Below are 13,154 nucleotides of genomic sequence, written 5' to 3'. Positions count from 1 at the left end.
TTTGGAGGAACCAGACTCCTAACAGTCTCTCTAATAATGTAAACCATATCCTGATAATGTGTAAATTGTTGTGGAAATACAAGAAACTATATCTTTTGGTATTACAGAACTTGAGTATTGCCAAAAATATAGACATTATTCAAATTTTTCTGCCACACACTCACCAGAATATTTTATAAGAAGCAAACGTTAAAGAAGAAAATAATTTATATTGCATGAGAGAAGAATGCAGATGGGTTGGCAAATGGACTGAGACTGATAGAGGCAGGGCAAAAGGGAATGCATCAATTAATGATGATCGGCAGTTAACTGCCATGCTTCAGCAACACTCAAACTATATCTTAGCTACTAAGCTCTTTTTACTTAGACCAAAAGATGTCTACTGTATCCACACTAAATAACTCAGGCTCTACAAAAACATGTACCTGAGAGGTATTTGTCGCAGCATATACAAAATTCTACTCTCAAAGTCTTACTTTGCAGAGAATAACACAACCCCCTCTTGAATACCCCAACTGAATCTGTTTCCACCACATTTTCATGCAGTGCATTCCGGACCCAATCTACTTTCTTCATGAAAAGGTTTTCCCCTCCCATGTCTCCAATTGCTTTGTTTGTCAATTAACTTAAACCAGTGTTCACATTCTCATTCCTTCCGACAATGGGAAGGGGATTTATAATTGCAAGCATAAAAACCAAGATTAGTGGGAAAATACTATATATTTTTGGGATTGATAATTTTACAGTTTTATGTATATATAATTATATAGCTGAATAGTATATTTGTATATTTCAAAATCTGCCCATTATTCCAAGTTAAAACAGAAAACCTAAGGGGCTATGCCCAAAGAGTAGAGCAATGGGATGACTGGATAGCTGCAAAGAGCCAGGATAGGCACAAATGGCTTCCTTCTGCACTGTATTTGTCTACGATTCTACAATGAGTGCACCGTAACCTACATTTTCACCCACCTGACAGTTCACATCCATGCCGGCCTCCAACAAAACCTGGACCACAGCCTTGTGTCCATTGCGTGCAGCGAGATGTAAAGGAGTGTGCTTTTTGGTATTGCAGCTCATCAAATTGGGATGCGCGTTTATTAACATCTTGACCACTTGCAAGCGGCCATAGAGTGCAGCTAAGTCAAGGGGGGTTTCAAACTTGTTGTTCCTTATAGTGGGATCAGTCAGTTCCTCCAAAAGGACAGCGACCACCTCCGAGTGTCCATACTGTGCTGCACAATGCAACGCGGTTTCATTCTCATTGTTCTGTTCAAGCAAAGAGCAGCAAAAGGAAATACCATCACAAGACATTCGTGAAAAACGCATTTGTCAAATAAACAACATGAAAAAAACTTTCATATTATTATTGCAAAATATATTTCTGCAAATTATTGAAAAATAAGATTGAAACAGAAAAGGGGAAGGTCATCAATTTACCTTACATTTTCCAAAATTGTTCAGAAGTTACAGGAAAAGTGCAAGAAAAAATTAAATAATCAGGGCCTTGGGATGGGGATTGTCTAGGCATCTAACCAAGACCAACATGTCTGCTACTTCTATGTGATGGAAGTGCACCCAAATCCAGCTCTGGGTCATTTGTATAACCCTTGTTGTCGCAAGGGTGCAGGCGTTGAGAGGGTTTTGCAAAGGGATTGGAGAAGCGAATACACAAACTTAGTCCGAGTTGCTGACACTGGCTACTGCTCTCTCAAGGCTCAAACAATTTAACAGCTTTGTGGGTATTGAAATGAAAACAGTCCACCTTCTCTGGTCAATCACTGGGTGTGTCTCACGGTCACAATGGAGCGCCAGAGAAATCAGTAACATTTGATTTAGAGCACTCCTCTGCGCATAGGTCAAAGGCAGGTGGTGGTTTGGGAAGGGCGTGGGGTTCTTTCTCACCAGGTTGGTCTGGGTCTAACTAAGGTACAAGCCTGTGCCAGTCATCAGGTTTCACAGCAATCCTCTGAAAATCCTGAGATTGTACAGTGAGACAGGACAGCTGACACAATGGGTCATTATCCCACTGTATTCTTTGCTGCGCTTGGGGCCAGAGCATTCCTCATGTTCCAGAATGTCTCATGTAACAAAATCTCATAAGTCTCACGTATTTCTAACTAAGCTGTAGAAGTCCGAAATAACAATCTGTGGCACCATTCAATTTAGAACTTTCTCTGAATAGATGCAAGTAATCTTGCATCTTTCAAGGAGTGCATCTTCCACAAACTACTTGTATCTTGCGATTAGAATTTAAATTAAATAGTGGGTGGGGGAGGAGGACTGGGGGGAACGGGGTCAGTAGCATGAAAAATTACATAAAGAGTTAAGGTGGGGGACCAGCTTACAAGAGGTTATGAAAGTTTACAGAACCAGTAATAGGACAGAGTATGGGCAGGATCAGGAGTCTAACTTTAAACACAGCAGCTAAGGGGACAACTATGAGGACAGCAGTCAATGCCAGATTGAAGATGTTGTATTTAAATGCATGCAGTGTACAAAACAAGATAAATGAGCTTGTAGCACAGATTGAAACCAGCAAATAAAATGTAGTGGGCATCACAGAGACATGGCTACAAAGCGATCAGAGCAGGAAATAAATATCCAAGGATATGTATCCTCCAGAAAAAACAGACAACTGGGCAAAGAAACAAGTTGCTTCGTTTCTTGCTTAAGAAATGAAATTCAATGGATGACAGGAAGTGAAATAAGTCAAAAGGTGTAGAATCTGTGTAGGTAGCGTTGAGGAACCACAAAGGAAAAATAACCTTAACAAGAGTTATGTACAGGCCTCCTAGCAGTAGTCAGGGTGAGGGGAAGAAAATAAATCAGGAGACAGAAAAGGCATGTAAGAAAGGCACTATTACAATAATCATGGGACTTCAATATGTAGGTGGACTGGGAAAATCAGGTTGGCGGCAGATCACAAGAAAATGAATTTGGGGCCTGTCTATGAGACAGCAGCTAGTGATAGAACCCACTAGGGAACAGACAATTCTGGATTTGGTGATGTTGCAGACTTGATTAGGAAGCTGAAGGTGAAGGAAACTGCACAGGCTATGATGATAATATCATAGAATTCACCTTGCAGTTTGAAAGGGAGAAGCTGGAGTCAGATGTAAGGGTGTTACAATTGGGTAAAAGGAACTACAAAGACATGAAGGAGGTGCTGGCCAGTTAATTGGAAGGGGAGTGTAACAGGGAAGACAGTGGAGCAGCAATGGCAGACTTTCCGTGGGTGATTACGAAAGCGCAGCAGAAATTCTTCCCAAGGAGGAAGAATCATATTAAGGGGAGCAAGAAGGCAATGATGGCTGACAAGGAAAGTCAGGGACAGCATAACTGTAGAAGATAAATCATACAATGTATTGGAGATTAATGGGATACCTGACAATTGGAAAGACATTAAAAACCATCAGAGGATAACTAAAGCACAATAGTAGTCAGAAGGTGAAACATGGTGGTAAAACAGTTAGGAATATAAAAGAAGATTGCAAGACTACTTTAGATATACAAAAGGGAAGAGAGAGGCCAAGACTGGATACTGGACTGATGGAAAGTGAGACAAGAGAAGTAGTAATGGGGAACAAAGAAATAGCAGAGGAAGTGAATCAGTTTTCATCAGTTTTCACAGTGGAAGACACCAGCAGTACATCAAAACTTCAACAGAGTCAGGGGACACAGGTCAGGGTAGTGGCTATCACGAAGAAAAGGTTCTGGGGAAGTTGCAAGGTCTGAGATTTAGTGTTTTGTTTCCTCTGCTGATCTTCTTGTTCAGGGTTCACCGGAGTCAGGGTAGGTACCAGAGGACTGGAAAATAGCTAAAGAAACGTACCTGTTTCAAAGGGAGAGCAGAGGAGAGGAAATTATAGATTTGTTGGCATGATCTTGGTCATTAGTAAAATTTGAGAGTCAACTATTAGGGATGACATTGCATAATACTTCAAAGTGCAGGGTAATATATGGTTGACCCAGCATGGGCTCGTCAAGGGGAGGCCATGCCTGACAAGTCTGTTAGAACTCTTTGAGGGAGTAACAAGCAAGTTCAACAAATGGAAACAAGCTATGTGGATTTCCAGAAAGCCTTTCACAAGGTGCCACACAGGAGGCCGCAAAATAAGATAAGAGCCCATGATATTCGTCAAGGTATGTGCATGGCAAGAAGGCCAAGAGTAAGGTTAAAGCGGCCTTTTTTCAGGATGGCAGCCGGTGACAGGTGGAGTTCCGCAGAGTTTAGTGCTGGGACCACAAAAACTTTCATTATACATGAACGACGTGCAGGAAAGAACTGAGTTTGCAGATGACACAAAGATGGGTGGGGGGATAGGTAGTACTGAGGAAGCAGGGAAGTTGCAGAAGGACTTGGACAGGCTGGGAGGGTGGGTAAAGAGGTGCAGATGCAATACAGTGTGGGCAAGTGTGAAGTTGCGCACTTTGGTGGGAAGAATAGAGGCATAGACTATTTCCTAAATGGAGAAAGGTTTTGGAAATCTGGAGCACAAAGGGACTTATGGGACTTATTTCAGGATTCTCTTTAGGTTGACGTGCCAGTTTTGTTAGTAATTGGGAAGGCAAATGTAATGTTAGCATTCATTTCAAGAGAGCTAGAACACAAGAGCAGAGATGTACTGCTAAGACTGAATAAGGCTCAGGTCAGACACATTTGTAAATATTGTGAACAGTTTTGGGCTCCATATTTAAAGAAGAATGTGCTGGCATTAAACAGGAGTCCGGAGGAGGTTTTCAAGAATGATCCTGGGGATGAACGGCTTGTCATATGAATAGCAAGTGTGGACTCTGGCTGTGTATTTACAGTTTAGCAGGATTAAGGGAGATCTGATTAGAACGTAAAGAATATAACAGGCTTGGGTGTGGAGAAGGCGTTTCCACTAGTAGGAGAGACTAGGATCTAAGGACACAGGCTCGGAGTTAAGGGATGACCCTTTAGCGCTGAGATGAGAAGAAGTTTTTTTCAGCCAGAGGGTGGTAAAACAGTGGAATTCATTGGTACAGAAGGCTGTGGAAGCCAAGTCATTGAATTTATTTAAGACAGAGATAGATAGATTTTTGTTTAGTATGGGAATCGAGGGTCATGGGGAGAAGGCAGAAGAATGTGGTTGAGAAGCATTAAACCATAAACTAATCGTAGAGCAGATTCAATTAGATGAACGGCCTAATTCTGCTCCTATATGTTATGGTCTTAGGTCTTAGTCAGATTCATCACTAAACATACAAGTGTGTGATTATTAGGTCTGAATTATTTACTTCTGTGGAGTAAACAAATTCACAATGTAATTTCAACATGCAGCAGAATACAATAAAGCACATCTGATTGAAGTAAAAGTTTTCAACCCACATAACTCTGAAGGATAATTTTGTAAAAGAAAATCTGTTTTCATTGTCATTGTACACTGTCCTGCAAAATGAATGTCACAAGTGAAACAATTAACAAAGGATCTGATACAAAATTGAGTCAGGTCAAATTGTGTTCTAGAGGGGCTCTAATCACAAGCAGGATTTCCTGTGTTTTTTTTCCTGAATAATGGACAGGAACTGCACCTTCAAAATTACTGATGTCCAGAGTGCTCAGTAAACAGGCCCTTGTGCACTTGATTGCTGACAAAGCTGTTTCTCTTAGTTTGACTAAAAGATGCCCTGCACGCAGAGTCCAAGCTTAAAGCTGGCCAATGCTTCATGCCAATGCATCTTTCAAATCAAGTTGCTTTCTTAAGGCTTTTGTACTTTCTGCAAAATATCACCTGATGTGGCTCAGGGACTCTGTTCTGGGAAAAGCAGCCTCCGCTGCACATTTTGTAGAGGAAGGCAGTGGGCAGGAAAGCTGCAGGATCACTGGCTTCTGATTTTTCCAGTCCCTCACTCAGCCAGCTGAGCTTTTCTTTGGCACTGACTTGTTCGCAGGAGATTTCAGGAAGATAACATGGGTTCTTTAGGCTCAACTCCAAAAATGTTGTCACTGTTTAATCCTTTTGCCTTTAACGCTGTCAAGGTATGCACAAACCAGTGAAGCTATACACCTGCAGCAGCGAGAGTGTGAGGGTGAACACGTTCCACTGGGGCTACATATCCTGGAGCCAAATCTATTTGAATTTCCCAGAAGTTGTAACCTGGGGTAACAAGTGACTCCAATGATATCCTAAGAAGGCACGGCAGAGGGGAAGAGGCGGTGTACTGATCAGGAGTGACTTCTTCATTCAGCTGTCGTTTGCATGCATGAGTCCAGTAGGTTGATGTGATATGTCTGGCAAGGGTGGTGAGAGTAAGCGAGGGTGAAGAATACGAGTGTGAAGACAGTCAGCGAGTGTGCTTCACATTTTTGTGCGAGTTATGCTTATCATTTTCAGCCTACAATGAAAAGCATTCACAATTATGATGTTGTCCAATGTTAAAGCAAATGTTAAATCAAAATTAGAAATAACAGAAAACACATATAAATAATATCTGTTGAAGTTGACAGCTCATATGCAACTACCACACAAGATCTACAATAAGTAAAATTGTAGCAAACTCCTGAGAGAATACATAACATAATGGACACAAATAACAGAAACTCAAAACAAGGTAATCAGTGGCATATAAAATGTCCACAATCTACCATTATCCATGAATTAAAGAATTTAAAAGTCCCACCTCAAAGCTCTCAAGAGTGTTACTGCCAATTTATATTTCTGTGGGGTGGGAGGGTTGTGGTAATGAAAATAAGTTATACCTTAAATTAACGCAGCTCAAAATATGCATTTTGTGTTGAGGTTGGCTCACCTTTTAAACAGCTCCAATGTGACTCATTTATAAAGTTGTCACTGTTGCTTTGCTACTTTGCAATCGCTACTAGCATTCAAGAATAAGCTCAAATAAAGCGGTGAGAAATGTTTTGAGCACAAAATAAAGTTGTACTGTGGTGAAGATATGAAACACAGTCAATGTAACAATATAAACCTCAACATCAAACCTCAAGCAGATTACCAACATCAACAAAATGCTTAAACGTGCTACTGCCTTTGAACACCCTAAAGGGGATGACATTGAAGGTTATCTTGTGTGTTTTTGTTGCAGTATGTGTATTACAATATTCCCAATATTTTAAAGGCACATCAGCATTAAAAGGTGGCCCAGAAATTCCAAATATAGTTATTAGAGTTAGGGTTAGTTTAAACCTTGTTCCAATTAAAATATATCCATTTACTTTGTGACCTCTGAGATGGAAATTCCGGGTCAGGGTCTTCCTGTTACAAACCTGCCCAGAAATCCTGAGATTCGGTTTTGAGAAGATCACTGTTGAAGCATGTCACTTTGTGCAGTACTCAGTGCTGTATTCTATGTGCCCAGTGGAAATATGGAAAGCTACAGTGAAAAAGTATGGAACTAAGTGAGGAGTCCAGGTGGGTGAGTTTGGTGGTGAAGGTAGTGTCACGTAGATTGGGAACTAGGGAAACGTATGAGTGTTTATTTGGGTGGCAGTTAAGTTGGGGGGTGGAAAAGAGAGGGAGGGAAGCAGGTGGGCAGGTAAGCTTGGAGTAGGAATGCTGGGGGTGGGGTGGTGAGTGAGTAGATATGCGTTTTTATTTATTCATTTTGCAGGGTGTGGCCAGCATTTATTGCCCTGTCGCTAGTTGCCATTGAGAAGGTGGTGGTGGGCTGCCTTCTTGAACTACTGCAGTTCATTTGCTATGAGCTGACAAACAACACCATTAGGGAGGGAATTCCAGGATTTTGACTCAGTGACAGCAAAGGAACAGTGAAATATTTCCAAGTCAGGATGGCGAGTGGCTTGGAGAGGAAATTGAAGGTGGTGGTGTTCCCATATATCTGCTGCCCTTGTCCTTCCAGCTGGAAGTGGTCATGGGTTTGGAAGGTGCTGTCTGAGGATCTTTGGTGAATTTCTGCAGTGCACCTTGTAGATAGTACACACTGCTGTACTGAGCGTCGGTGGTGGAAGGAGTGGATCTTGTGGACGCAGTACCAATCAAGCGGGCTGCTTTGTCCTGGATGGTGTCAAGCTTCTTGAGTGTTATTGGGGCTGCACTCACCCAGGCAAGTGGGGAATATTCCATCACACTCCTGACTTGTGCCTTGTAGATGGTGGACAGTCTTTGACGAGACAGAAGGTGAAGTACTGGCCACAGTGTTCCTAGCCTCTGGCCTGCTCTTGTAGCCACTGCATTTATGTGGTGAGTCCAGTGAGTTTCTGATCAACAATAACTCGCAATACGTTGATAGTGGGGAATTCAGTGAGGGTAACACCATTGAATGTCATGGGGCAGTGGTTACAATGTCTATTGTTGTTGATGGTCATAGCCTGCCATTTGTGTGGCATGAATGTTACTTGCCATTTGTCAGCCCAAGCCTGAATATTGGCCAGATCTTGCTGCATGTGAACATGGGCTGCTTCAGTATCTGAGGAGTCATGAATGGTGCTGAACATTGTGCAGTTATTAGCAAACATCCCCACTTCTGACCTTATTATGGAAGGTCATTGATGAAGCAGCTGACGATGGTTGGGCCGAGGACTCTACCTTGTGGAACTTCTGTGGAGATATCCTGGAGCTGAGATTACGGACATCAAATAACCACAACCATTTTCCTATCTGTCAGGTATGACTCCAACCACCACAGTGTTTGCCCCATGATACCCATTGATTCCAGTTTTGCTAGGGCTCCTTGATCCCACACTTGGTCGAATGCAGCCTTGATGTCACTCTCACCTCACCTCTGGAATTCAGCTCTATTGTCCATGTTTGAACCAAGGCTGTAATGATGTCAGGAGCTGAGTGGCCCTGGCAGAACCCAAACTGGGCATCACTGAGCAGATTATTGCCGAGCAGTGCTGCTTGATAGCATTGTTGATGACACCTTTCATCACTTGACTGATGATTAAGAGGAGACTGATGGGACAGTAATTGGCCGGGTTGGATTTGGCCTGCTGTTTTGTTTTAATGTACAGGATATACTGGGCAATCTTCTACACTGTCGGATAGATGCCAGTGTTTTAACTATATTGGAACAGCTTGGCTGGTGCAGCAGCAAGCTCTGGAGCACAAGTCTGTGGTACTATTGCCAGAATGTTATCAGAGCCTGTAGCCCTTGCAGTATCTAGTGCCTCCAACCATTTCAGGCTATCACATGGAGTGAATCGAATTGGCTGAAGACTGGTATCTGTAATGCTGACCACTGGAGGAGCCCGAGATGGACCATCCACTCGGCACTTCTGGCTGAAGATTGCTGTGAAAGCTTCGGCCTCATCTTTTGCAGTGACTGCTGGGCTCTTCAATCATTAAGGATGGGGATATTTGAGGAGCCTCCTCCTCCAGTGAGTTGTTTAATCGTCCACCACCATTCACAATTATGGGGTGGTGGAGGTGTCAGGTGCGGAGGGATCTGCTCAGGTCAGGAAGGGTTAGTTAGGGGTGGGGGAATGCAGCTGTGGGTGAGTGTGCACAGTGAGTCAGAGGTTCAGTTCCAGTTACCTAGCAGTTAGAGATAATAGAAACTGCAGATGCTGGGGAATCCGAGATAACAAGGCGTGGAGCTGGATGAACAGAGCAGGCCAAGCAGCATCTTGGGAGCAGGAAAGCTGACACCCAAGAGTTAGAGATAATGGGAACTGCAGATGCTGGAGATTCCAAGATAATAAAATGTGAGGCTGGATGAACACAGCAGGCCAAGCAGCATCTCAGGAGCACAAAAGCTGACGTTTCGGGCCTAGACCCTTCATCAGAGAGAGTTAGAGTTGGTTTTTAATCCTCTTACATATTCTGAGTGCCTTTTAAACTCTAGTGATTCAGAAAACTCCAAATTCTTCCAAATTTAAAAGATTCTGTCAGTGGGTTCTAGATTTTGTTTTGAAGGGGGCAGAGGGGATTTGCTAATCATAAGGAATTGCATCGGGATTTCTGCTGATGTGTAAATTCCACTCAGGCAGCAGGAACAACTACCTGGCCATGGAAATATCAGGGCTACAATCTTTTGACATAATACTGAGAATGCAAACAACTTAGATAAGAAAGAAAGAAAGAACGAACGAACGAACGAACGAACGAACGAACGAACGAACGAACGAACAAAAGAAAGAACAGAAGAACGAAAGAATGAAAAGATTTATCGCCAGATGTATTTTGCAGTGAAATACAATAACATACAGTGAAACACGTTCATTCATAGCTACAGTTTGGCACCAATTTGATCGTTTAAGAATAAGAGCATGTGAAAAGATGTAGCTAAAAGAGAAGTCTCTCTCCATACGACTTCTGGCATCTCAGTACCAGCATCACTGCCTCACTAGACTCAACTAACATTGAAACTATCTTTTGTGCTGGGCTGATTCATCTTCACCACTGCCCGTGCCAGACACACCAACATCCGAGACTATACCCACAGTTGATGTTGCCGTGGTGCTGCTTGGTTGCCAGTGTTGGGCCCAGCCAATCCTGAGGTGCCATCATTCGACCCTAGGCCTAAACTCACTGATATCACCTCAGGGCTCGCTCTCCCCACTGCTGCCGATGCCAGGAGGAGCCGATTCTGTTGCCACCACTGTTGCACATGCTCAGGAGGCCAGCCCTGCTTTCGCCATGCCGAAGGTGCTGACAAAGGTTTTTAAAGGAATTTTTAAAAAGTAAACAAGTAAAAAGAGCAAAAGTAAGAAACGAAGAAGTAGACAAATCTCGGACCAGAAATTCAGGCACAACACTGTGACTGATCCCTTCAATAGTTGTTAATACCGTCACTTCACAAGTGCTTAGTTTCTTCACACATTCATTTGTATCCTATCTGTACTAAATCATGACCCAAGAAAACACAAGCATCTGTTGAATTTGCATAATTTTATAAAGATCATCAAGGTGCGGTAGGACTTCGGAAAGATATGAGCAACTTGCCCTTTAATTATCCTGGGCCTGAATTTCGGGATTTGATGGTAATGGCATAGAGAGTGGGTGCTCTGGCATGCTGATTCCCCAGTTCAATCCCATTCCATTACAATTGTATGGCAGTATGAGGGAGCAGACATGGGGACTGACGGCAGTGCTGCCTTCCTGGAAGCTGTGGGTAGTAGACTGAGTTGGTTCATTAAAGGACACCGCCTGTCCAGTCAGCCTCCAAATCCTCTCATACTCTGGGAGCCAGTTTGACTGCTTGGAACAGCCTCCTGCCTATAAACCAGAAAGATTCAAAGCTCCAAGCTAGAGGGCCTCGAGGTCATGCCTTCTTGCAGCCCTGCCTGGTTGCTGCCACATTCCCCCTTCGCTATGGTGGATCGCTGCAAAAGGTGTTTCTAGTTACAGTTTTCAAGAGTTGGAGGAAGAACACTTCCATTTTGAAGAAGGTTTCCCCTTACATCAGTCATTAATCAACTACCCCCTTGGAAAATCACAAGGAGATGAGTACATGAATAGGAAAGATTCGGAGCAAAATGGGTCAGGAGCAGGCAGGTGGGACTTGCTTATTCTGGGATTATGTTCAGCATGGACTGGTTGGACGAAACGCTCTGTTTCTATGCTGTATGAGTCTATGAATGTATGGGTGACTATTTCTCACGAGCTGTTTTTGGCTCTTTTCCAACCTGACAGAGGGGTTCTTAAGTCTGTAGGCAAGTCTTACACACATATCTACATCAAGCACTCCGGGCTGTGTGTAACATAGTTTGCGTAGATTAACCACACCCCCGCCCAGGCGTCTTATTCCACTGCACCTGTTTATTTCCACACAAGCTCCACAAGACACTTTATGATGTAAAAACTGAATAAGCACACCCAAACTCTTTCACATGGAATATTAAATAGCAGCCAAGACTTACATCCTAAACAATAGTAGTGTGATAGTGAACAGGCAGTATGTTCATAACTAAGAGGGTGTATGTTAAAACACTAAATAGCTATCAGTTTTGGCTCAGTTACTTGAATAGCATGAAGGAGAATCTTGCATATTATTGCACTGCAATGACAAGGAATTCTATTATATTTTGTTGCAATATTGCAACATTCTGCTTGGAATCAGAAGAGAAATGAAACAGGAACAACTTTTGCAACTTGGTTGCACAATGCTGCGATACCCAGACTCTATGCAAATCAGTAATAACCACGCACATAAATTAACTAGTCTATCGCTCATACACAGACACCTGTCCTGAAAGTACTGTTACAGTAAATTATGCATTTCTCAAACTGAAGGCATTACAATGTAAAGTAAGTACATCAAAGACCCCTCTTTTCAAACTTAGAGATCGAAGTGTCTTTTTTTCAACCGCATAATAGCCATGTGACTATCCAGCAAAATGCACCAAATTCAGATAAAGAGCAATCAAACCAAGGGCAGGCCCACACATACTAGACCTCTGTGATATCACAATCCCTCCCAGAGGGAGGAACTTCCAATGATGGGAAGTTGAGGGCATGACCCTATCAATAGGTAAAGGTGAAAGAAGTACTCCATAACCCTACAATAATGAAGAAGCCAAAACCACTGGAACGGCACAGTGGGTCTTTGCCCGGTGGGGTGGAACAATGTGATGAAGGAGGGCAGAGGGTGAATTTCACTCCATAACACTCACAAAGTAGCTATACAGTCCTGCTACTGAATGAACAAATACAAAACCAAGATAATTACATGCTTGGAGTTAGGTTGACATAACTCAGGTGAAACAACCTATATCGCCTGTGTGATAGTCAGTACTGCGTCAATCTGTCTGCCTTTATTACTCAGTAGCCTAACATCAGTGCAGGTTATCTCCTTACTAGGTGGCCTATGACCACAACAAGAAATGAAATGGAATTTACAAAAAGCTATCTTTTGCTGTGTGTTCTTCTGTTTATTGTACAAGCTGAGACAACATTTCAAGCCTTCCTTCCAACGATGTTTACTTATACCACTTACATGATAGGACAATAGAGTTCGCTGCTCTGAGCTGATCTCTCAGCAGTGTCCTATCACATGATTACAATTACACTGTAGTACAACTTGGAGGCTACATCTCCCCACGAGTGTTTTGTCAGTTTCTAATATAATTAGCTGAATGCATTTTCTTAACATATTGACTGAACATTTAAGTTCAGGTATTCCCGTTTAAAAGAATGTTTCTTCAATCCCACTATCTCCTGTCAAAGTCCATCCTTCTCAGATGTGAGCACTGCCATGAACTCTTA

The 13,154-nt window shown here is 42.6% G+C and overlaps 1 protein-coding gene across 12 annotated transcripts in view; it reads right to left on the bottom strand.

Annotated features, from left to right (window-relative positions):
- Positions 1 to 13,154, bottom strand: part of anks1b (ankyrin repeat and sterile alpha motif domain containing 1B) — a 766,097-nt gene that overhangs the window by 433,109 nt on the left and 319,834 nt on the right. For all 12 annotated transcript variants that reach the window (XM_048554436.2, XM_048554438.2, XM_048554441.2 and 9 more), the window contains one exon: positions 973 to 1,269. In XM_048554436.2, coding sequence (XP_048410393.2) covers positions 973 to 1,269 — 297 coding nt within the window. The remainder of the gene's footprint in view (positions 1 to 972; positions 1,270 to 13,154) is intronic.

The sequence above is a fragment of the Stegostoma tigrinum genome, chromosome 25 (assembly GCF_030684315.1).
Source record: "Stegostoma tigrinum isolate sSteTig4 chromosome 25, sSteTig4.hap1, whole genome shotgun sequence".
Lineage (NCBI taxonomy): Eukaryota > Metazoa > Chordata > Chondrichthyes > Orectolobiformes > Stegostomatidae > Stegostoma > Stegostoma tigrinum.
This window is presented reverse-complemented; position numbering and strand designations above follow the sequence as displayed.